At 43.8% G+C, this 23,987-nt stretch overlaps 1 protein-coding gene across 1 annotated transcript in view; it reads left to right on the top strand.

Annotated features, from left to right (window-relative positions):
• Positions 1-207: 207 nt before the first annotated feature.
• The window catches only part of NRG2 (neuregulin 2), a 66,151-nt gene continuing 42,371 nt past the window's right edge, over positions 208-23,987 (top strand). Inside the window, exons 1-2 of the mRNA XM_031953387.1 lie at positions 208-392; positions 17,873-18,044. Of these exons, the coding sequence (XP_031809247.1) occupies positions 260-392; positions 17,873-18,044 (305 nt within the window). The 5' untranslated portion in view covers positions 208-259. The remainder of the gene's footprint in view (positions 393-17,872; positions 18,045-23,987) is intronic.

Genomic DNA, 23,987 nt, shown 5'->3' with positions numbered 1-23,987 from the left:
GCTTGTCGGGACCCCCTCACACAGCCCCAAGGCCCCTGCCGAGAGCAGGGGAGGGATTAGGATAGTGGCAGGCAGGCGGGCCGGCCCAACCGCAGGCGAGGAAGAGTTAAAGGCTCTCTGCAGCTCCCCTCCCCGCGGTGGGTGTGACCCGCCTGCTGGGGCCTCTGCTATAAGAAGGCCCGCAGCCGCGGCGGGCGAGCAGGCAGCTGGAGGCGACGGAGCTCTGGGTCTTGCCAGTCCGTGCCTCCCTCCCAGACCCATGGGCCTGGGACTGTTGACCCTAGCGCCAAGCAGCATGTCGGAGACCAAGAGGCGAGGGAGAGGCCGGGGCAAAAAGCACAGGGAGGGGAGAAAGCGAGAGAGAGACAGAGCTCCTGAGCTCGGCGATGAAGGTACACGACTTTGGCTTTTTCTTTAAAAAAAAAAAAAAAAACATTATTAATAATAATACACTCTTGACCACGTGTGAAACCAGCCGGCCAGACCCTGTCCTTGGGAGGCGTGTGAGGGTATCTATGTAGGTCCCAGTGAGGGGAAGCTGCTGAGACTGAGGCGAGGAATCAGGGAGACAGGCGAGGGTCTCCTGGCTTCCCTGGAGGAAAATCTGAGAAATGGGCACAGTTAGGCCCCACACACAGCTGAGGTTAGAATCCTTCTTCCCCATCCTCCTCTGCACCCCTCCCCCAGGCAAAGGCAGGCGACTTTCTGCAGAGTCCTGAGCTGGGCAGGTGGGAGCACTGGGACCCTGCACCGACCAGGTGACCCAGGACTCTCTTGGGGGATCAGAGCCCTCTTTGCCTTGGTCCAACTTGTCTGGCCCCGGGTCTGTATCCTCCCCACTCCCCTCCACCCCCTTTGCTGGCTGGGCTGGACAATGGTGTCAGGTTGCCAGGACAAGACACTGGAGATGAAGCAAACCGCTAGCTACCTCTCAGGCAGGCTGAGCTGGGGGCATGGGGGTGGAGTGAGGGGAGTGGTACACCTTGGACTCCGCTGGGGCAGACACCTAGAGTTCTATCTAAAGTTTTTCCTTCAAAGTTAGTGGGATGGGGAAAGTAGGGGAAAGCTCCCTTCCCTAAACCCATGCCTCAGGTGGAAAGTTAAGAAGGCAACTTGGGCTAGGACTTCCCCTAGAGATGAGGGGAGGTGGTGGAGGGAGCTCCAGTGGGGCCAAGAAGGGATTCATGTAGCAACAGGTTGGTCTCTAAGCTCCATGATAGGGGAGGCTCAGTGGGTTCTAAGGTTTCTTGTGTCCACATCTCACTTCCCATCCATTCCTGATTGTTCTGGGGAGCTACGTGCTGCTGTGGATAGAGTCTGCAGTTGAGAATTCCTAATTAAGCCCTCAGAGTGTCTGATGCTTGCTAATAGGTGCTTGCTAATAAATGCCAGAGTCCTTCCCTAGCCCCTCTTTTTAGATGCTGCTAGAAATAACATTTCCTTATTCATGAGGGGATAATGATGGAAATTGATTTCTGATTTTATCATCGCCTCATGGTGCAAACACAGGCAGATCACTGTCTTCATTGTCCCCAAGGGAGAGATCACGAGTGTGCTTGAATCAGCTCATACCTCATCCAGAGTTGATTGTTAAATTTTCAGTATGGGTATTAACACCTCAAAAATGGGCAAACACTACACTTATGAACTTGATTTGTTTTGTTGATTATCTGGACCTATAAAAATGATAGAGAAAATGTTAGTGATGTAGATTGAACTGAAGCATGTTGTATGGCTATACTTTTTTCTCCCTGGAGAGCTAGTTGTTAAACATTTACCAGCACACCCCAAAGCAATTACTTCTAGTCTAGGATGTTATATCTGTGTTTGCATCCATATCTAGGTGTGCAAGATTTCTTAGGAAGAAGATTCTATGTGAGTATGAAGTTTACGTGTTATCACTTTAAAAAAATATCCATCTTTTCATCAGTGGATGGGTATTTCTGAAAATTCCCTGGTCTTGGAGAAATTCCCCCAGGTTACCAGTTTTGATAAACATCACATTATGTTGTATGTAACAGAAGTCATGGAGCATGTGGACTGGGCATTGGAAGCCTCAACAGGGCCAGCAGAACAAGCACTGAGATTCACTTAATTGTTGTGACCTGTCTAGCTCTGGCATCTAATATGTCAGGCCAGCCAGTGCAGTTCATAAATAAGAATTGTCTAGAATTCAGTGGTTTTCAAACTTTTGTTTTCAGTATCTTTATCCTATTAAAAATTATTGAGGATCTCTCCAAAGTGTTTTTGTTTATCTGGGTTATATTTATAGACATTAACCATATTGGAAATAAAAAAACTATTTTTGAATTTGTAGACCCTCTAAAAGGGTTTCAGAGATCCCCAGGATTCTCTAGACCATACTTTGAGAACCACTGGTCTAGAGACTCTCCTAGCTAAAGGTTCAGTCCTCCCCTTCATGGGTAAAAGTTCATTACTTGGAGACCATGTGTCCCAGAGCAGGCTGGGTACTAGCCTAGACTTAGTAGATCTGGGTTCTAGTTCTTGTTTTGCCACTAACTGAGTGACCTTGGACAAATTCTGAGCCTCAGTTTCCTCATCTGTAAAATGAGAGAATTGCATTTAGTCAGGAATTCTTTACCTTTTTTTGTATGTCAAAACCTCTCTGGAAGTTTGCTAAAGCCTATGAACTCCTCAGAATAATGTTTTTGAATGCATACAATAATATAGGATTAAAGAGGAAAATGATGATTGAAAATACCTAAAAACCAATTAAAGGGAAACTGAGTAAGAATCCTAGACCAGGAGATCTCAAAGGACCCTACCAACTCTCCTTAAAAAAATATTTTTTAAGGCTCTACCTAGTTTAAATAGGATTAGGATTTTGCCATGTTAAAGAATGGGTAAATTAGAAGAGTAGCATGGAAATGGGGATGGGAGAATGATAATGCTTTCCAGGGAAATAGATATCATAGTTTATCTTGGTCATTGAGGTAGCTTCCTCTAATCATGTCAGAAAGTCCTTTCTGTTACACTTTCAGCTTTGTTGTTCTATGTCTTTCCTCTGTAAATATCATTATAATATCTATAGTAACTCCCAGAAATCAGGTAATTATGAATATCCATCCTTCCTTGTGGGAAGAGAGCATACTAGCCTGAGATTAGGTCTGAGGTATATAATTCTCAATTCTAATGTGATCCGGAATATGAGGAGCCCTTATTGCCTTTAGCAATGAGAATTTGGCAAGTCAGAGTTCAGCAAAAACAGTCACAAATCAAATACTATTCCTGGAGAATAAGATTTCTACCCAAACAGAACAGGTTAATAAATGCTAATAATGGTTCCTAGCTGTTGAGAAAACATCCCCTGTCGCGTCAGTTCTACTGATTATACTACTAAAAAATGTTTTTTTGATTGATTGCTTTTGCTTTTATATCATTTTTTCCCAAATATATCCCTTCCCCCTTTCCTCTCCAGAGAGCTATCACTTGTGGTGGTGTTCAGTCGTTTCAGTTGTGCCCAATTCTCCATGTAATCCCATTTAGGATTTTCTTGGCAAAGATGCTAGAAGCATTTGCCATTTCCTTCTCCAGCTCATTTTACAGATGAGGAACTGAGGCAAACAGGGTTAACTGACTTGCCCAGGGTCTTATAGCTGGTAAGTGTCTGAGGTTGGATTAGAACTCTTATCCTCCTGATTCCAGGTCTGGCACTTTATATACTGCACTACCTAGCTGCCCCTATCATTGTAATAGAAAATTTTTAAAAAGCTTGGGGGGGTTGGGTGGGGGAAGAGTTAAAATTAGCCACATCAGTTATTTGTAACAGAAAGTAAAAAGGGAGTGCAGTTTAAAACTAGCCCCATATATCTCGAATCTGACAGTGCTTGCAGTAGCACATCCATTGTTCCCTGTGTCTATAAGAAGAAAAAGAGGTACATTTTCTTCTTTCTTCTTTGGGACCAAGCTTGTCACAATTAGACAGCATTCAGATTTATTTTTGGTTTTGGTTTATTTTTTCTATTGTTGGGATCATTATATATAGTTTTCCTGGTTCTACCTGCTTAACTTTCTATCCGTTTGTGTAAGTCTTTCAATGTTTCTCTATATCCTTCCCTGTCATTGTTACCTCTCAGTTTGGCTGCTTGGTTGTGACAGTATAAAGGGAAGAGATGACTTGAAGAGGGAAGAAGGAGTTTGGGCTCAGGAACCAAAACCTGAGTACAAAGGTTCGTGCCTGAGGTTCATGAGCCTTCAAGGGTCCCATGTAAAGATTTCAGGTGGTCTATGAATTTGGATGGAAAAACATTCACATCTTTAATTTTATTAATCTCTATCTGAAATTTAGCATTTCTTTCTATCAAGGTTTAAAAGCAAAAAACAAAAAACAAAAACAAAAACCAAACTATTTTGAGAAAGGCTCCATGGACTTCATTAGACTGCCAAAAAGGTCTATGACCCCCAAAGAGGTTAAGGACCCATGTTTTGGAGTCTTATCTGTACTTCTTCTAGGGTGAGAGTAGAGATGGCTGCTGCCTCGCTGTGCTGTGAAACTTAGAGAAGAGAGGGAAGAGCCAAACTGGGAGGAGGCAGGCAGTCTGTGAGAGGGTCAGGTTCCAGGGGGGACCTAGGGGTGAGAAGTGAAGGCGTGGCCCATCCTATGTGAAGAGGGGATCTCAGGGGAGTTATTGGCTTATCCCAGCCCCTGATCATAGAGCTTGTCATTCTTCACTCAAGTTCTTGATTGGCAAACAGGTTCCTCTGTTTCTCTGACAGCCCCCAGAGCCTCGCTTCCTTATCCCCATGTGGGGGAAAAGTTCTTTCCTACCTCACCAGCAGTGGGGGCATGGACGCCTGAGGCCTGGGTGGGGCAAGCTGCAGGTGTGGGCTCTGTGGAATGACTCACTAGGAGTTCATGGGGCTGACGCCTGGGATCCTACCCTGGATCCCTTAGGAATTTGGGGGTTGCGGGGAGAGATGGTATTATGGGAGCCCTAGCTCTCACTCCCCTGAGATTTCCTATAAACATGTTATCCAGCCTGGGAAAGTGAGTGCAAAGAACATTGCATCTGGGTCAGAAGATCTCATTCTAAGCCTTGCTCTGCCATTTTCAGACTGTGTCCTTGGATGAGTCCCAGGATCATGAAAATAGAGTTGGAAGGTACCTTAGAGGGCATCCAACTCGATCCCCTCAATTTATAGATGAGCATATTGAGGCCCAGAAAAATGAATTGATTTGCCTCATATGACATAGGTAATAAGTAACTGAGGCAGAATTTAAACTCAGATTTGCTGACTCCAGATCTGGCACTTGTTCCTCTGAACATGATCATTTGCCCTTTCAATGCATCCATTTCCTCATCTATAAAATGAATATTAGATGGATCCCTTCCAGCATTAATATCTTCTGGGCCTTTATGCTGTATCAGTGATACTTCTATGACTGAGGCTGTGGTTCTTCAAGCTAGAATAGGTCTTTCAAGGTCATCTTATCCATCCTACATCAAACATCACAGACATTTGCCCTAAAATTGTCCCAGGGATCAAACAAATCCGTGGGCATGGGATTTCCCTGTGGGGTGGGGGCAGCAGTATATAGGGTTACTCAGGACCTTTTTAGGAGGGGATAGCATTATTAATTTTAATCTTAGGTCTCAGTTATTGTTCCTCCTTTAATAGCTTGTATGTCTGCTCTGGGTTTGGAGCAAGTGCCGTGTCTTCAGCTCCAACTCACTGGCACCCTGGACATCATTAGAAACAATAACAAGAAGAAGGTGACGACTTTGTACTTTCTGGATGCCTTTCATCTGAGCAGCTCAAAGTATTTTACAGATGGAGACTCATCCATCCTCAGGATACCTCCCTGGGGAAGGAGGGAAGCTATATACCTGCTCAGATCCTTGGCCCATCAGACAGGTACATCAGCCTGGAAAGAGGGGAGGGGACAAAGTGAGTCAAGTACGAGGAAGCCAGGCTCAGGGAATGCAGAGGGGTGGTCATGGGGCTAAAGAGAGAGGCAAGAGATTGGAGAAACTGAGTCTTGACTTTAGGCTGCAGGGTTTAAAAAGCCCTTAGGTGATAAGATTTCTTCCCCAAAATATGTGACAACTACTGTTTGCATGGAGGCCAATTCTGAGCTCCGTGAAATCATAAATCTTAGATTGAGGGGAATCTTGGAAGTCATCTAACCTAACTCTCCTTTGTGAGAAAGATTTAAAGAGGTGAAATGATGTGTCCAAGATCCCACACAGCTAGTAAGTGGCAGAGTATGGCTTCTAACTGAGATTGTGGGACTCCAAAACTGGAGGCTGCTTCTATGAGTTGTTCAGAAGTAGGGGCCTACTTTTGGGCCAGGTGTTGTCTGGTAGTCCCAAATACATCCATGAAGAATAGTAACCAGTTTCTCAAAGACCCTGAAACCATTTCAGAACAACACTAAACTCTGGGCACTCTCAAAGTGTGAGATACACATACAGATAAAATGCAGAAATAAGGTAATGAGACCCTACCTCTTCTCTGACAATCTTCTGCCTTCTGCCTCCAGACCTGAACTGTACTTTTATAAGCTAACTGGCTAGAGAAGTGTAGGGCAGCATAAGGTAGCTGGCTTTTGAGTGAAATGACCTGGGTTCAAATTCTGCCTTTGGCACTCATTACCCAAATGACTGGACATGTCTCAACATCTTGACATCTCTCCCAGATCTGTTTCCTCCTTCACAATATGATCAATTTGTACTAGACAAGTTGGCTTTTTGGTTTCCCCCATTCTCCCATACCCATGCAAATCTTATCAATTCTGTATTCTCAACATTTCTCAAATGTATGTCCTTCTCTCATCACAACCACCCTAATCCAGGCCCTCCTCATTACATCCTACCTAAACTTAGGGAAAAACGTCCTTCTTGGTCTCCTCGTCTCTGGTCTCACCTTTATTTCAGTCCATCCTCAATACAGCTATCAAATTAATATTTCCATGGCACAGGGATGGCTATGTCATTCCCTGGCTTAGAAAATCTGGGAGCTCCCTATTGGCATTTCAAATCCTTCCCTCTGGGACCATTCTCACCTTTCCAGATTGAGGTGACTGCTCACTACTTTCCCTCATATACTCCATGCTCCAGCCAAACTGGGCAGCTTGCTTTTCCCTACATACAACATGTCCCCTTCCATCTCTGTCCCTTTGACAAGCTGTCCCTCATTCCTGGAATGCTATGCCTTGAGCTCTGCTTCTTGGGATTCTGGGTTCCCTTTCACTCTTAAATCAAGACAACCTCCTTCAAGAGGCTTTTTCTGATTCCCTCAGTTAGTGGTGCCCTCCTCCAAATCATTGTGCATTCATATTATGTTTATCCTGCACTTATCTGTATGTAAACCTAAGCGGTAGCTGGGTGAATAGAGAGCCAGGCTGGGAGTCAGAAAGAGTCATCTTCCTGAGTTCAAATCTGGCCTCAGCAATCATACCTAAACTCCTCGAGGGCAGGGACTATCTTACTTTTGTATTTGTAACCCTAGTTTCTTGACACCTGGGAGGCATTTATTAAATGCCTATTCACCATTTGATTTTTTCCATCCCTTTCTGGACTAAATCTCTGAGACTACCCAGGAAATGGAGTTTTTTCTAGGTAAAGCTGCCTGCTCTATACATAAAGTTGGGCCTGTGACTTTGGCCTTATTAAATCCATATTTTATCTGAACTCTTGATATTGATAAACTTGTTGGAATATACATGAATGGGAATGGGGAAAAGGAGTGGACTTTTGTTTTTATCTGTTGCCTCTTCCTTCTTCTGTCATCCAAGCAGCCATTGATCTAACCATCCAGACCAATAATCCCTCACATATAAATAGAATTTGAATGTTTATAGTGGACTCTCACATTATTTGTTCCTCCTACAGCAGAACTGTGAAGTAGGTGGGGCAAAAATTCTTTTAAAAAATAATAATAGCTTTTTATTTTTCAAAATACATGCAAAGATAGTTTTCAATATCCACCCTTGCACCCTTATATTCCAAATTTTTCTCCCTTCCTCCTCACTTCTCTCTCTCCCCTAGATATCAAGTAATCCAATATAGTTTAAACATGTATAATTCTTCTACACATATTTCCACATTTATCATGCTATGCAAGAAAAATCAGATCAAAATGGAAAAAAAAATGAGAAAAAAACTAAGCAAACAAATAACCACAGCAAAAAAGATGAAAATATGATGTTATGATCTACATTCAGTCTTCATAGTTCTCTCTCTGGATGCACATGGCCCTTTCCATTACAAGTCTATTGGAATTTGAGGCAAGAATTCTTATAACCATTTTACAGATTAAGGCTTTGTAAGACTAAGTGCCTTGCCAAAGATCATATAGCTAATAAGTATCAGAAACAGGACTAACAAGAACTCAGATTTCCTGACTCCTAGACTAGTATTTTTCCTGCTCTTTCTGCTCATGATCAAAGTAGCTTGTCAACTGTACAGATCATTATATAAGTATAAAACGAAACTCTATTTACAGAACCCTAAGAGACATTGTGGCATAGTAATAGAGAGCCAGTCTTGAAGACCAAATTCCACCTTTGGAACCTGCTCTCTCAATGACCCCGGATAAGTTCCTTTTGTTTCTCAGTGTTCTAGGCAACTCTTAAGTCTATAAATTATATTTTTTGCTGATAGAAGGATTTTCCTATATTCATGAAATCCCTCAGGTCCAGTCCCTATTCCCATCCCTGTACGGAATATCCTTCCCTATGAGTTTTAAATGGATGCTGCTGCTAGAATGATGAATGTGTAATCTGGAGTAGCCCAGCCAGGACTAAAAGGATGAACCAGAGGGATAAGTGGGTGGAAGAGGCAAAAAGAAAAGGAACGATGGGCCTAGCAGAGAAGTACAGAGGAGATTACCAGGTGAGTCAGGAAGCTTCTAAGGAACCTAGCTAGGATTTTCCCTCTTAATTAGGGACTTGTATGAGAAGATATTTCAGATAGATTCAAGTTTGGGCATCTTGTGTAGTGCCCCCTGGTGGCCAAAAGTCAAGTCCTGGCCCTCTCAGAAGGAATAAAGTGGAGGTGGGGGATGGAAGTGGGAAATGGGAAACCTTTGGAGGTAACAGAATTTGGAAAGATGGGTCTTAGTCCAAGTCCCCTCTTTTTATAAATGAGTAACTGAGGCCCCCAAATGGAGGTGACTTGGACAAGATCCCATTGTCAGTTAATGACAGAGCTGGTACTAGAACCCATACCTTCTTTCTTAGTGGGTACTTACTCTTCTGTACTGCCATATTATCAGCATCCAGACTGTTCATAGCCACTGCCAACAGAGCCTGAGTGACAAGCCAAAAGAAAATTTGGGAAGTATTCTCAGTCTCTGTAGCACGGGAGCCATTTCCCCCTATATCCTGTTCATCTCCTTATGGTTTCCCTCTGCCCTTCTCTAGTTATCCCAGGCCTTTGAAGGGGAAAGGGTCTCTCTTGCCTTAGGCCTAGGAATGTGGGAGGGGGGGCTCATTCTTGAAGGAGATGGGGCAGGAAGGAGTACTGCAATTTAAGAGAATGTTGGAAACACTTCTTGAGTTGACTCAATCCTTGTTCATATTGATTTTCTTGAACTATACCCCATTTTGGGGAGAATGGGAACAGAGCCAAAGTGTGCTCATCTGTCAGTCATAGGGGGAGGATATGGTACCCAGAATCTGTGGCCATATTTGAGGGTTCCTTGCTGTCCCTGTCCATCTCATCCCCACTGGAAAAAAAAAAAAAAGGAAAGAAAGAAATTCCTAGCTCTAACTACTAAGCTTCCTGGCATTGTAACCTAAATGATGTTTGAGAGCAGCCTTCTGCAGAGAATCCAGTGTTTCAAGGGAAAGCCCGGTATTTCATCAAGTTGAGAATGTATTAGACTTAAAAGATTCTAGTCTTTCTCTCTCCTATCCTTCTGCACACATATACCTATAACTTAGGGAGTCTTCATTCAGAAGTAGGGATATATCCTTCTTAAGACAAATAGTGAATGAAATTTTTTTTCTTTTTTCTTTTACTTCACTCTCCATGTTAAACAACCCATCTCACTCCTGCCTTTGAGCAGGAATTTGCTGGTCAGTAGTTGTTTCATGGAATTGTCCACTCATTCTGCCTTTCCCTGGATGAAACTCATACTGCTTCCCTTTATTTCCCCATGCTACATAGTCCAAAGTTCTTATGGGCCTCAGTACCCAGCTAACAATCTTCTGGTATCAGGGGATACGGTGCCTCACCCTCCCAAGCACTTTAAGTCTCCCCAACTAACCTTTGCTGGCCTCTCCTCCTATTTTTCTACCTGCAGCCTCTGCTCCAGAAGAATAATTCTGAAACACAATATGTACCTCCCTCCCTCCCTCATCTTATCTCTTTACTGCTTCCACATCCTACCTATATTTTATGTTATTTGTCTTCCATAAATCCTTTCTTGACTGCTGCTGCTGAAGACAACTTTTCTCTTGGTGTTTCCCTAGATCATTTTGCCTGTATGGCATCTATCCTGTTCTGTCTTGTATTCTAGTTACTTATCAACAAATCTAGCAAGGAAGCTAGTTAGACTTTAAGCTTCCTGAGGGGATTCATTTCTTTATCATTCCAGTCTATCTCACAGACTGATGTCTGTTGAATTGAATAAAGAGAAAGGCATTATGTTAGGAGAACACTTGGATAGGTAGAGGGTTAATATGGTACTAACTAAACCATATGAACCTCCAGACCTGATGGTCTCTGGTAGAGTAAAGCTGACCCTCCTGGGGTAGGTGAGAGAAAATCGAGAAAGATAGGGCCCAGCCTAAGGTTAGCTCTGATCATCTGACTTCCTTGAGAGGGAGAAAAAGCATTTGAGTGGGCAGAGTTTGAAGGGTGGTTGTTGGCACCCAAGAAAAGGAGACATCTCTGGCAAAGGGTGAAGAGAAAGGACTTCTTCCACAAGAGGAAAATCTTCTCTCCTTTTAATCTATCCCATCCCTGGGGCCTTGGTAAATTGTTTTCTATTTGTTTGTGGGTGATTTTTTTTTTAAGGCACTGATTTGATTTTATTTCTTTAGCCTTTTATGGGAGGTAGAGACCTGACTGGCTGAAACTTTGTTTAGGGATTGTTTGAAGTGGCTGGTGAACATGTTCTTCTTTGGTATTTGGGACAGAGAAGTTCAAGATACTCATAAATGTAGAATGTCAGTCCCACAATCCCACCTATCCAGTATTGTGCCTTTGGTGGAAGGGGGGTAGAGAAAGTGTGTGTGTGTGTGTGTGTGTGTGTGTGTGTGTGTGTGTAACCAGTTGTTATGGAAGGATGGATTAAGGGAGGTTATGATTTTCTCCCTATAGGTTAGAAAGTTTGATTTCCAATTTGTAAGAAACGTTTCTAATATAGTGACAAAATAACCACAATCACCAACCTAAATAAGTTTTTCATAAGCTTGACTCTGTGAACAGATTTCTCCCCACTTTTTTAAACCTTTATAGAAGAAAGTACAGAAAGACCTGATTTGGAGTCCCTTAGAATGGAGATGCTGATACCTTCCCTGCCTTCCTTTTGGGGATTGTTCTGGGGAGAAAGGGAGATCATTGATGCGAAAGTACTCAAAAAAAAAAAAAAAACCAAGGGGAAAGGGCATTCAATTCTGTTTCTAATCTATATCATTTTTTAGGGAAATGAGTTCCCTTTAGGTAAAGTAGGGATCCCTTTCATTTTTTTAAAGGACCCTTTAAGGACAAGGTGCCTTGTTCTAGTATCTTAGGTTTGAAGGTTAATTTTATGTTCTTCATTTCAATATTCTTTGTCATTCTAAGACAGATCCCCAAATCATGGTAACAAAGTTAGAAAAAACGCTTCTACATGGAGCTGAAGCTCCAGACGGCATTCCATCCCTAAGTCCATGGGCCAAGGCCCCTGAACTTCCCCTTTCTAGTCCCTGACTAATCAGAAGGCATTAAGGAAGTTCATTAGGGTTCTGAGCCCCCAGACAGTCACTATCCTGGGTGTAGGCAGATATTGAGAGTGACTTGGGGTTTCCCTTTTGTTCTGGGGCTCAGGATGCCCTCAGATGCAGAAACTGGCCAAACTTTGGAAAAAGGCAAACATGAAGAGAGTTGTCAGTGAATAGTCACTTCAAGGGGCTCCTGGGGCTTCAAATAGACAAGTAACTTAAAAAGTTGGACAATCTGACTTTCCTGTCCCTACCCCCTACCTTCCATTCCCTCAGTAGGGACAGGGAAGAATTAAAGAGCAGAATTGTCCATCTGAAGGTAGAGTGGCCTTGTTTCCTACAACTAAAGCACCAGGTATCTCCCATCTCCCACCCTTAATGAGGTAAAAACCAGCCCTCTGGAGGTAGGAGGTGCAGACCTAGATGTAGGACTGGGAAGGACTGTAATTCCTGTGCTGAGGCTGGTAGAGAGTGAGCTTGGGAGTTCTGAAATGCAGTCGGGCTAAACCCAATCCGTTGTCGGCACTAAGTCAAACATCAATGGGGTGGGACCCTGGGAGGGTGCAAACTTTGTGCTGCTCAGCAGTGGGATCAGTTTGAGTGGTGGCTGAAGTCAAGGTTCAGGGGCAGAAAAAAACAAGCCTGGTGAGATGGCAAGGATAACCCATTCCTGCCATGAATGGGGTCTGTATCTGACTCACATTGTTGTAGTGTTCTGCAACAGCTGGGTGACTGTTGTTCCTGTCCCGTGTATCTGTGTGATTCTCCCCTCCCTTCCCCATCTTTCTGCCCTGTGTGCCTATGTTAACTTTGTGTAATTTGAGTTCCTGCCTATGTAAACCCCAAGACACTATCATTTCTTGCTCATCTCTAAATTTGAAATCCTCAAGAGCCGGGGATCTACCCTGCCATAAGTTGTAACTCCCTTATGACCAAACCTCAGGATTGGGTTCTGTATGCAATGATGGGTAGAGAGGAAAAATGCTGGAGGAAGTAGGGATGCTGGCCTTGGCTCCATTGGCTCCTTCCTGCACAGCCCTCCCCCCCTTCAACTTTCTCTCCTTTCCTTTGCCTCCTTTGTCCCTTTCCAATCTTGGTCCTAGCTCGCTTTCCTTCTCTCCCTCCCTGGCTCCCTCAGCCTGTTCTCCACCAAAAAACATGGCGGAGGACACATAATGAATTCAATCGAGACTTCCACAGTCTGCAAACATATATGTAATTATGGGTTAAGGTTTTTTTTTTCAAGTTTTAAGGTTTGCAAAGAACTTTGCATATATTATCTCATTGTGATCCTGTGGGGTCAATGCTATTATTATCCCCATTTTAGAAATGAGGCCCAAAGAGGTTAGTGATTTGTTGGGTCCCACAGGTGGGACAGAATTGGAAGTTACAGCTTCCAGATCCCAGGACACTGATAGACCGCCGAAGCTGGGCAGGGGCAGACCTAACCGCCTGCTAGGCCCATGCCAGGCTGCCATTGGAAACCTTGCCCCTGGGGGATGCAAACTGGCTCAGCTGGGAGTCTCCGTGCCAAGGCCCCTCGGTGGTGTGCCCGTGCGCACCTGAGGGCGGAGCCACTGCAGACCAATCAGAGGTAGGCCATGAGAGCGTCCGGCTGTCCCTTTCACAGCGCAGGGGAAAGGGACCCGAACCTCTTACTACTGCTGCATTTTTTTTTTAAATTTCCATTTCTTTTCTTTTCCATTTGAACTCAGAGTCTATAATTAGCAGCCTATGGGTTACAGCAGGATTGGGGGTGGGAAGAGGGGAGTTGGAGACAACACCTCCATCTGGGCTGGGGTGCAGGTGGAAGCTCCCCGGGAAGGTGGAGGGGGGCTGTTGCGATGCTGGGGCCTAGTTGACAGATGAGAAGTGGGAGACTTTGATGTTTTGGGGTGTTTCCCAGCAAAGGGGCTGGCTCAGCATTAGTCAGGAGGGTGAGGATCATTAGTCCTTTCAAGAACCCGCTGGCCCTGCCCACCTATCCCCTTGTTGTTGATGGGCGGAGCCTGGAAGGGAGGGTGCTGGGGGAGAGGGAGGGGGTCTGTGCTTTCCCTGGGTGGTGAAGCTGGGCCTCCGGTGTCAGATCTCTGAAGGCCTGGTGCCCGCCTCAGATTAACGAGGTTAGGCTGTCAGCATCAGAGGCGCCTCCCAGAATGCTAAAAATGAAAATAACTTGTTGATGTTGTTTTTTTATGCTGGTACCGGACAGGAGAGCGACGCCTGGGTGCAGGGTGGGGGGGGGTGTTGAACCCCAGAGGAAGGCAGTGGACTCCCAGGCTCCCCACTCCCGTGGGCCTTGAGATCTTTGACCTTTGTGGTGTGGCCTGTTTTCCTTGGGTTTTGTAGAATTCAGCCTCGAGGAAAAGAGTTTCCTGGTGACTTAAGGCTTCTATGAGGCATTTCCCCTTTATTCTATGTAGCACAACCCCCTCCAGATGTCCACAGCCTGTGGAGATGTCACCCAGGTCCTTCTCTGAGGAATGAACTAGGTAACTTTGTGAAGTCCTTCCTGACTCAAGAAATCCACGAAAAGTGAGGTTCTAGAGATGGAAGTCCAGAAAGAGGCACAGATGCATTCTGATTAACTGAGATGGAAAGTGACCTTGATGGCGGGGAGGCTTCCCGAGATTCACGCTTTCCTGCCCCCCCCCAGCTCCAGGTTGGGGGGTGAGTCACCCCAGGATTTTCAGAGCGAGGCATCAATGCTGCTCCATGGGGAAGTTCCGTTCCCACTGCTAGTTATATAGCTCTTCCTCTTTCTGCCAGTGGCCTCCATGTGACTGTCCACCGGCTGTACCATTTACCTCCATTATAGGACCCGGACTCCCGGGCACACAGTTAATCTCTCATTAGGGCTGGAGCTGCTTTTAGCTCATTGTTTTAAGAGCTCCCTCTCTCTGGTGCGAAGGGGAACAATGAGAATACAATTAGAGGTACATTTCTCCCTTGGCTGAGGTTTCAGTCTCGCCGTGTGGGTGCTGTGTCCTTTGTGTTATCTCACTGACTCTCCAGTGCAGACAGGCTCCAGAGTGACTCCCGAAAGGTAGATTCTTCCACTTTGCTAGGACCTCAAGGACTGTTCCTGAGACCAACTTCTAAGCAGTGAATGGAAAGGACCCTAGAGCTTCCTTATCCTGAGGTCGCCTTCTAGTTCCAACTTCCCTCCTTAGATTCCTGCTTAAAGCCTAGTCTAAGCATCTGGAAGCAGTCAGTTCTCAAGGGACAACATCGATGCTTTTTTGTCTTCTTCCCATCAAATAGAAAAAAGCCTGACTCCCATTTTGTCCCTATAGGACACACAGCAATCAGAGAAGGAAACAAAGTTCTACAAAGCACTACACACCTGTATTATTGACCACTAATTATTGGGGAAGTTCTATGCATTCCCTACCCCTCAGACCTTGAGCATTGGTCCAGGTTCATTCTCGGACAGGAACACAAAAAACACAAACCCAATATCTTTTTCCTTTAAACAAACCAGATGGACTCCAGGAGATCAGCCCTGTTGTACTCTCTTGTTATGGAGTCCCAATACTCAATCCCCAGTGCTTCCTATTCCTGGGTTCTGAGTAGGATACTTCCTACAGAATGGGATTTTATAGTTACCAGAAAGGTCCCCTCTTATCATCTCCTATCTCACCTAAACCTTTAATAGGAGCTAACAGCTTTGAAGATGCAGTTACCATAAAGGCAAACTATGATATAGTCAGAAAACTAGTTCCAGCCTTGCCATGTCCATTGGGCTTTAGGGAAGAGTACTGGATTTCAATTAGGAGGCCTGGATTTAAATTTCATCTCTGCCACTTTCTGGGACCTTATATAAAGTCACCTAATTTCTTGGCTTCATCCAAGTTCACCATTCTTAAAATAAGGAGTCATTTTTTGTGTTGGCAAAAAATTGGAAAGTGAGTAAATGCTCAGTGGTTGAAAAATGGATGAATAAGTGATAGTATATGAGAATAATGGAATATTATTTTTCTATAAAAAATGACAAACAGGTTGATTTTAGAAAAGCCTAGAAAGATTCACACAAACTGATGCTGAGTAAAGCAGGTTGTAAATAGCAACAATAAAATTGTATGATGATCAATTATAACATACTTGGGTCTTCTCAGTAATTCAGTGATCCAAGGCAATCCCAATAAACTTTGGATGAAAAATGTCATTGGCATAGAAGGAGAGAATGATGGAAACTGAAGGTAGATCAATGGATACTATTTTCAACTTTTTTTCCCCTTTTGCTTTTTTTTTTTGTTCCGATTTTTCTCTCCCAACATGACTCATATGGGAAATATATAAAAAATGAATGTACATGTATAACCTAAAAAAAAAAAAAGTAAAAAAAAGGAGTCAATCTATTAGCAAGCATTCATAAGTGCTTAATGTATGCTAGATTCATTGCTAAGCACTGAAGATATAAAGAAAAAGCCCTTTAAAATTCTTTCTAACTCTAAAAATATTATTAGTCACTCCATTGTTTTTTTCATCTGCAAAATGAGGACACAGACCACAATCCACTAGATTGTGGTAAGGATCAAAGAAATAGAATTGAAAGGAATTCAGGGAGTTAGTATACCTGAAATAGCCTATTGAGATGTTAAATTCTTCTAAGAGAGACAACATGGAAAGACAGCATGATATAATGGAAAGAGTAGTGGAACTTAGAGTTAAGATCAGGAATCGAATCTGGAATCTAAATATTCATTAGCTGTATGATCATGGGCAAATTACAACCTTAATTTTTTTTTTTTTATTAAAAATCCATTTTCTTTCCTTCTCACCAGGAAAAACAAAAACAAAATGAAGTCCTATCAAAACAAATCCTGTATTGGCTATATCTATATATATCTTAGTCTAAATTATCAGTCTGTTAGAGGGGGTTAGTTTGGTAATCATGGGTCTTCTGGAATCCTGAATGGCCATTACATTGATCTGAGATCTTCACCCTTTCAAAGTTGTTTTTACAATGTTGTTATTGTATAAATCATTCTCTGGGTTCTGCTTACTTCTCCTGTATCATTAATAGGTCTTCCTAGGTTTCTTTGAAACTATCCTTTTCATTATTTTTATAGCATAAAGGTATTCCATAATCTATTCAACCATTTTCCAATTGATGGGTGTTCCCCTAGTTCCCAGCTCTTTGCTATATAAAACAGCTGCTGTAAATACATACAAACATACATACATATATAAATCTTTTTCTCTCTAGTAATGCTATATATGTGTGTGTGTGTATAGGTTCTTTTTCTTTTTCTTTCTAGTAATGCTATATAGTTGGGTCAAAGAGTATACAGCTTAATGCCTGGGGACAAAGTTCCAAGTTGCTCTCCAGAATGGCTAGAGCAATTCTCAGCATCATCAACAATGCATTAGTGTGTGTCTGTTTTTCCACTGCCCCTCAAATATTATCATTTTATTTTTTGTCATCTTTGCCTCATGACATAATCATCAGATGATTGAGATGGAACCTCAAAATTGCTTTAATTTGCCTCACTTAACATCTTTTAAAACTTTTAAGTTTCCTTTACTGTAAAATGGGGTTAATAATACCAGTAGTACTTACCTCATAAGATTGTTGTGAGACACAAATGAGATAATGTAGCTAAAGTGCTTCATAAACCTTAAAGTGCTCATATAAATGTCAGCTAATATTATTACAATTATTTATGCTCACACTTTGGTGTGAATTGTTGATAGCTGATCCTTTTCTGAGAACAGGTTTGGAAAAATGAAGAAAAAAGGAAAGTTCCTGGTTATTGAAAGATTTAAGATGCTCTAAGAAAAAGGGAAAGAACAAAGAAAAAGAAGCCTGGGGGCACCTGAGATAAACTTTGCCAAAATAACAATTTGGCCGGCTGCGGGCCAAGCCTCACCAGGCTCATGCACACCCTGTTGCCTTCTGGGGAATCCCCATCTGCTATGCCCTATCCCAGAGCTAGGATTGATGGCTTCCTCTGTCTTGTGTTTTTTCAGCTGTCCCACCTAAGTTGAAGAAAATGAAGAGCCAGACTGCCCAGGTGGGGGAAAAGCAGTCCCTAAAATGTGAGGCAGCTGCCGGCTATCCCCTGCCCACCTACCGTTGGTACAAAGATGGGAAGGAACTCAACAGGAGCAAGGATATCCGAATTAAGTATGGGAATGGCAAGTAAGTACCCGCTTTCCTAGACAATGGCGGCCTGCCCTGCACCTCTGGGTGACCTCCAGGAAGCAGAGCGCTGGGAACCCCAGTTCTGAAACCCCAGTTGGCCTTGTGGGAAAGGGTGGCCTCTAGAAGCAAGAGACAAAGTGGACAGTTGGGGGTTGCACTAGCCCTAAGGTTAGCTAGTGGCACCCCAGTGTCCATTTTACCCAATCTCCTTCCTACTATTCTTTAGTAGTTCCCTCCCAAAGCCTTGCCTTCTGAGCTTTGAATATAGCCCCAACATGTAGTGCCAGCATGATCACGAGTACCTTTAAATGCTCAGGCAGTTTTTATGATTCTCTGAAGTCACCCTTAAGTCATAGGTAAAAGAAGCTAACTATATAATTTGATTTCAGGGGCCGGAGACCACCTTTCCCATTTCCTCGGATCTTACCATATGCCTCAAGTCCTCACCCTTAGTCAGGGCTTTAGATTGAAGTGTCATCCTTTTAATGCTTCTGTGTCTCTGAGAGGTACCATGTGTACCCATTAGAGATGGTTAAGTTATATGAGATTTTTGGCTGTCATTTTACAGGTGACAAAGTCCCAAAGGAAAGGGATATGATTGGAAAGAGAAGCACCAGATATATTCTTGGGAAGGGCCACTAAAACCATGTAGGAGAGAGAGGGAGAATAGCAAGACAAATCACCCACTTTACAGTTCTGCCTTATTGTCAGGGATACAGCCATCCTGTCCTCCCTAAAAGTGGCTGCATTTATGTGTTTGCAGGGAGGGAGGAATTAGGAAGAGAGGATCTGGATGTACTGTCTGTTCCTTGGTCAGCCACTGTTCTGTGGTAATAGCCAGTTTGAAGAGGATGAAAAAGTATCTCTCCTCAGGAAAATGTTTGTCTGTCCCTATCTTCTCTGGTGAGAACAAGAAGCCCAGGGTCAAGATACCAGACTAGTTCTTTCTTTTGACTTCCTTCCAAGTCCCTGGGTTCCCATTACTTCTCTGTCCTGAGAGCTTAACCTCTTAACCATATCTATTTGATGACCTAAGGGAAGTAACTTAGAGGCTTTTTGAAATCTTGGATTGGGTTGGCCTCTATCATCTTGCTTCCACTCTGGGTAAATGTGTATATGAGGCAGGCTCTGGGGAAAACCAGCTGCAGTATTTAGAAGACCCCAGGAACAAGTCCCTTTCTGTCTATTCCTCCTACCAGAAAAGGTAATAACTCAGAATTTACCTGTATCCATAGCAGCCATGAACCAAAGGGGTTGTGTGGGTGGGTGGGGAGAGAGAATGAGGATGCTATTAATGAAAAGCTCCTTACTACCAGCAAAATAAAAGTCCTCCTGGATTCATCCTGTATACCAGACTCATTTTTTTTTGTCCTTTTCAATTGGCTAGTACATGTTGCCACTTGACTACCATTTATCCCAACCAAGACCCCTTTTAATTCCCTGTCCTTTTCACTCACATAAAGTTAATGGTGGGCAATATCATATCACTCCTTCTTTCCCTCCCACCACTACCAGAGGCTTACATAAAATCAGTTCCCTTGATTCCCCCTCTCTTTCTGTTCCTAAATCTATACCATCCCTTCAGAGAAAAACCTAGAGCTCAAAGAGATCATGAGATTAATAATGCTGAGGGCACGTTTCTGATGTTTCAGTTCTTCCCTTCTGTGGTCAGTGCCACTTGGAGTAGCTAGGGGGTGGGTAGCTAGGGGCTGCCTTTATGGTATGGGTTTTGCTGTGAGTCATTTAAATCTCTGGACATGGGAGACATGAACATAGATCCTAATGAATGGAAAGCCAGTGGGTAGTATCAATAGAGGTAAACGCTCCCCACTGATCTAAAATTGCTCCTCCTCCACCCCATTTTAGCAGGATCCCCAAAGTGAAATTGAGGAAAGGAATTCTCCAGTCTGACCCTGACCCTTTCCTTGACTGAGTTTTGGGGTGATGATGTCATTGTATGACTGAACTCTCTGGACAAAATAGCTCTTTTTCCCCTTAGTCTGAGATGCTTGAATTGGGGATCAGACCCCTCTCTATTCCACTTTTCTTCCTGAGACAGTTACTACCTTGATTTCTCCCTCTGTCAAGTAACGCTCCCCACTGATCTAAAATTGCTCCTCCTCCACCCCATTTTAGCAGGATCCCCAAAGTGAAATTGAGGAAAGGAATTCTCCAGTCTGACCCTGACCCTTTCCTTGACTGAGTTTTGGGGTGATGATGTCATTGTATGACTGAACTCTCTGGACAAAATAACTCTTTTTCCCCTTAGTCTGAGATGCTTGAATTGGGGATCAGACCCCTCTCTATTCCACTTTTCTTCCTGAGACAGTTACTACCTTGATTTCTCCCTCTGTCAAGTTGCTCTATAGAGCTGAAGTGGGGTCTCCCTTGATCTTTCTTTCCTGGGCACTCTTTTATATTAAGAGACTTCCTTAAACCACATCATGATATTTGTCACTGTTTTCCCATAGTGAAACTCCTCTCTTCACCCCCTCCCCATTCTAGTCCTGTTTGAAGGAGATGGAAGCAACACAATGATGAATAAACATCGATGTGTAGCTTATACCCGCCATGGAAGTAGCTCAACTGGATCCTTGGGCCTGTAACACTGAGGAGTTCAGACAAATCTGAGACCCTTAGAGTCAGGCTTTCACATGTGTATTTGTACAACTTACCTCTCCCTAACTCTGTAGCTGACATTATGGAAGAAGGATCAAGTATTGATTACCTTCCAATGGAAGAACAATAGAGACCTTCTTCCATAACAAATACTTTGTTCTGCTTCAGTTACTGGATCTTTCTTTCCTTTTCCCTCTCTCCCTCCCTTCCTTCCCCTCTTTCCTTCCTTATCTCTCTCTCTCTCTCTCTCTCCCCTCCTTTCTCCCCCCTCTCTCTTTCTGTCTCTTTCTCTGTCTCTATCTGTCTCTTGTTATGTTCTCTCTATTCTCTCCATCTGTAAGCCTGTGTACTGAATTTTTCTGCCTCTCTTCTGTCACAGTCTGTCTTCCAATATTCACTATAGTCTCTCCTTCCTTCTTAGGAACAGTTTTTAAAAATCTCTACCTCCTCTTCTCCTCCTCCCTTGCCCTCCCTTCCCCCTCCCCCCTCCCCGCCCCCCCCCCCCCCCCCCAGTTCAGGATCCAGGTCCCTCCCCTGGAGAACTACATGTTCCATCATTAATGAGAAGCAGGCTAGGACAGGCCCTGCAGGCGGGCGGGCAGCTCGGAGAGGAAGTGTAGGGATTGGAGGGGGGTGGGTGGGGAGAGGTGGAGCATTCCTACCAGAGTCACTATGTGGGAATGGGGGTGCCAGGTCACATAGGGAAATAAAAACTGAAAACTAAGGGGGCACAACATGTGAAGCTACAGCCTGAGCCACCCAGAGGAGAGGATGTTAAATCTAGGAAGGAGGAGAGTGTGGAAAACAGGACTCCAGTGTGATGGGCTATAGGAAGAACAATTAGAAAGCAGAATTGCTGAGACTATGGGGAAACAGGAGCCCTACTCCAAAGACTTCTCAGGGTGCCTTAATCTCTCTCCATGTTCTGTTCTGCAGAACTGGGACCATACTGTGTGACTCAGTTGTTCCCTTCTAGTGAGAAACCAATAGGATGGGTCCTATTTTTCAAATGCCTGATAATCTAAACCTGCTGGAATAAAGATTCTTAACCTTTTTTGTTGTTATAGATCCCTTTGGCTGTCTAATGAAACCTATAAACCACCTCTCTGATGTTTTAAATAAAATACATAAAATTACAAAGGAAACCAAATATGTTGGTCCATTTACAAAAACACATTTTTTTTAAACAAGTCATGGGCCTCTGGTTAAGAACTACTGTCCTAGAACTAAAAGGAGTCTCCTGAGGGCATCACATATAACTTCCCTATATCAGAGCAGAACAGGCTTAATGTAGCTATACTGAAGATTTCCTTGGAAGATTCCTTGAGTGCATATTTGCATATTTCCCTTGCTGCAAGTAAGGTCTTTCCCCCATCTACCCACCATTCCTCTAGTTGAAGTAAGCTTCTCTTCCCCCTTACCATGCCCTTCAGCCATGGTGAAGTTTGAAAGAAATTTGCAAGTGGGATATGGAGAAAAGGGGGTAGCAAAACTTTTAAGTCATCTGAGTTCAAGATTTACATAGTCTGACTCCCTTTTCTGGGGTGAGGCTTCTGAGGAGGAATGGCAAGGGCAGACTCCTGATAAAAGGGGACTACAGTTTCCGATTAAGCTAGGGCCAAGAAGGAAAGGATAGGATGGTCAAAGGGACCTGAGCAACTATTTTTAATGATAAAGAGAAGGAGCCCCAAGGCTGTGGGCAGAAACTGGGCCAAGAAGCTGAAAATGTGCTTTGGGGTAGGAGTAATAACTGTGGCATCACTAGGGATATCTCCATAGCAACAGAAAATGTTGACAACTGTAGGAAGCTGTCCCCTGAGGTCCCAGAAGGAGTATGGTCCCCAGAGGCCCCTGGTCTCACTGAAAGGGAAAAGATTTCTTTGGAAGAGAAGCAAGTGGTGCTTGTCAATTTGATTTGTTTGATATGGTCCTCTCATCCCCATGCCAGTGCCCCTCTCTTTCCTGCTATCCCACAGGGCTCTGGCCCTGCCTGGCTCCCGGTGTTGCCCTGCTCTCCACTTCTGCTTCTCTTGCCACCTCCCTCCCTCACTGCTCACAGTTAAGGGCCTCTGGGCAAGGTATATTCTGGGAAGTTGGTAATTAGTTTTGCTGTTCAATAATGAAATGAAGAAGTCATGTTGTGTAAGGAGATTTTCCTGCTTTGTCTCGTTTCTCTCAAGAGACTGGCTACTGTCCTCTGTTTTTATCCAGAAGACTGGCCAGGCTGGGGTCAGGGGGTGGGCAGGCTCAGCAGTTATTCTCTAGGTAGGGCAAAGGGGTTCCCAGGGATTTAGGATATTAAAGGAATCATTCCAAAGGAAGTGGAGATGAAAGGGAAAGGCATCCTGAAAGAAAAAGTGAATGTCTGCGCCATCACTGTGGCCCATTTTGGTGCTGGGGAGAAGGTGAGGTTGTGCCAAGGAGGACATTGGAGGCAAATGATCAGGAGCTAGGATCGACCACTGGCGTATTTTCTTTATATTTTTGTATTGACAAAAACATCTAATTAATAGAACGGCTACACCCCATCCCCCTAATACACACACACATACAGTCAGAATTACTGCTTTTGAGTTAGCCTTTTAGAGGCTGTATTTCCAGACACTAAAGAGATTCCAAAGACAGGGGCAAACCCCTACCTTTCCTGTGAGTGTGGAAGTGATTATATCAGGGTAAGATCACCATGTGCACCCTTCCTTTGATCAGACTTGGAATCTCAAGCAGGGACCCCTGAGAGGGAGAAGGGTCACTTTTATTTCCTACCAAGATACAGCATGTAGCATCCCCTAGCTCCTAGTAATGGTCCTCACAAGGGGCATATACTCCCTAGCTCACTAATATGGAAAAGGAAGTGCAGTTTGCTTAGCCTAGAAGTCAAGGTGGAGCCTCTAGGCTCAGTTCTACCATTAACATTCTAGATAACTTTGGGCAAGTCATGTCATCCCCTTTGGGTCTCAATTACTTCTTCATCTGTAAAATGGGGATAATTATTCATTACCCCTCCCTTCTTCCCCTTCTTCAGAGGAATGAGGGAATGCATGTAGGGGGAAAAATGTTCAAAGTGCTTATACAAATACATAGTGGTGGTGATGGTCACGCTGGTGTTGTTATTCAAATCCAAACCCACCTGACCAGAAAGCCTGGGAGTTGGATGGATGAAAAACAATATTCCAGGTTTGGTGTTGTCAACTCAGCAGCTCTGAAAATAGTCATCAAGGTAGCTGCTCTCCGAGGTGCTGGGGAGCAACTGGTCCCATCTTAATCTCATGAATCCTCAAGGTTCATTTCACCCCAATAGTCTGCCTTTCAGAGTGCTACCAC

The sequence above is a fragment of the Sarcophilus harrisii genome, chromosome 2, assembly GCF_902635505.1.
Source record: "Sarcophilus harrisii chromosome 2, mSarHar1.11, whole genome shotgun sequence".
Taxonomy (NCBI): Eukaryota; Metazoa; Chordata; class Mammalia; order Dasyuromorphia; family Dasyuridae; genus Sarcophilus; species Sarcophilus harrisii.
This window is presented reverse-complemented; position numbering and strand designations above follow the sequence as displayed.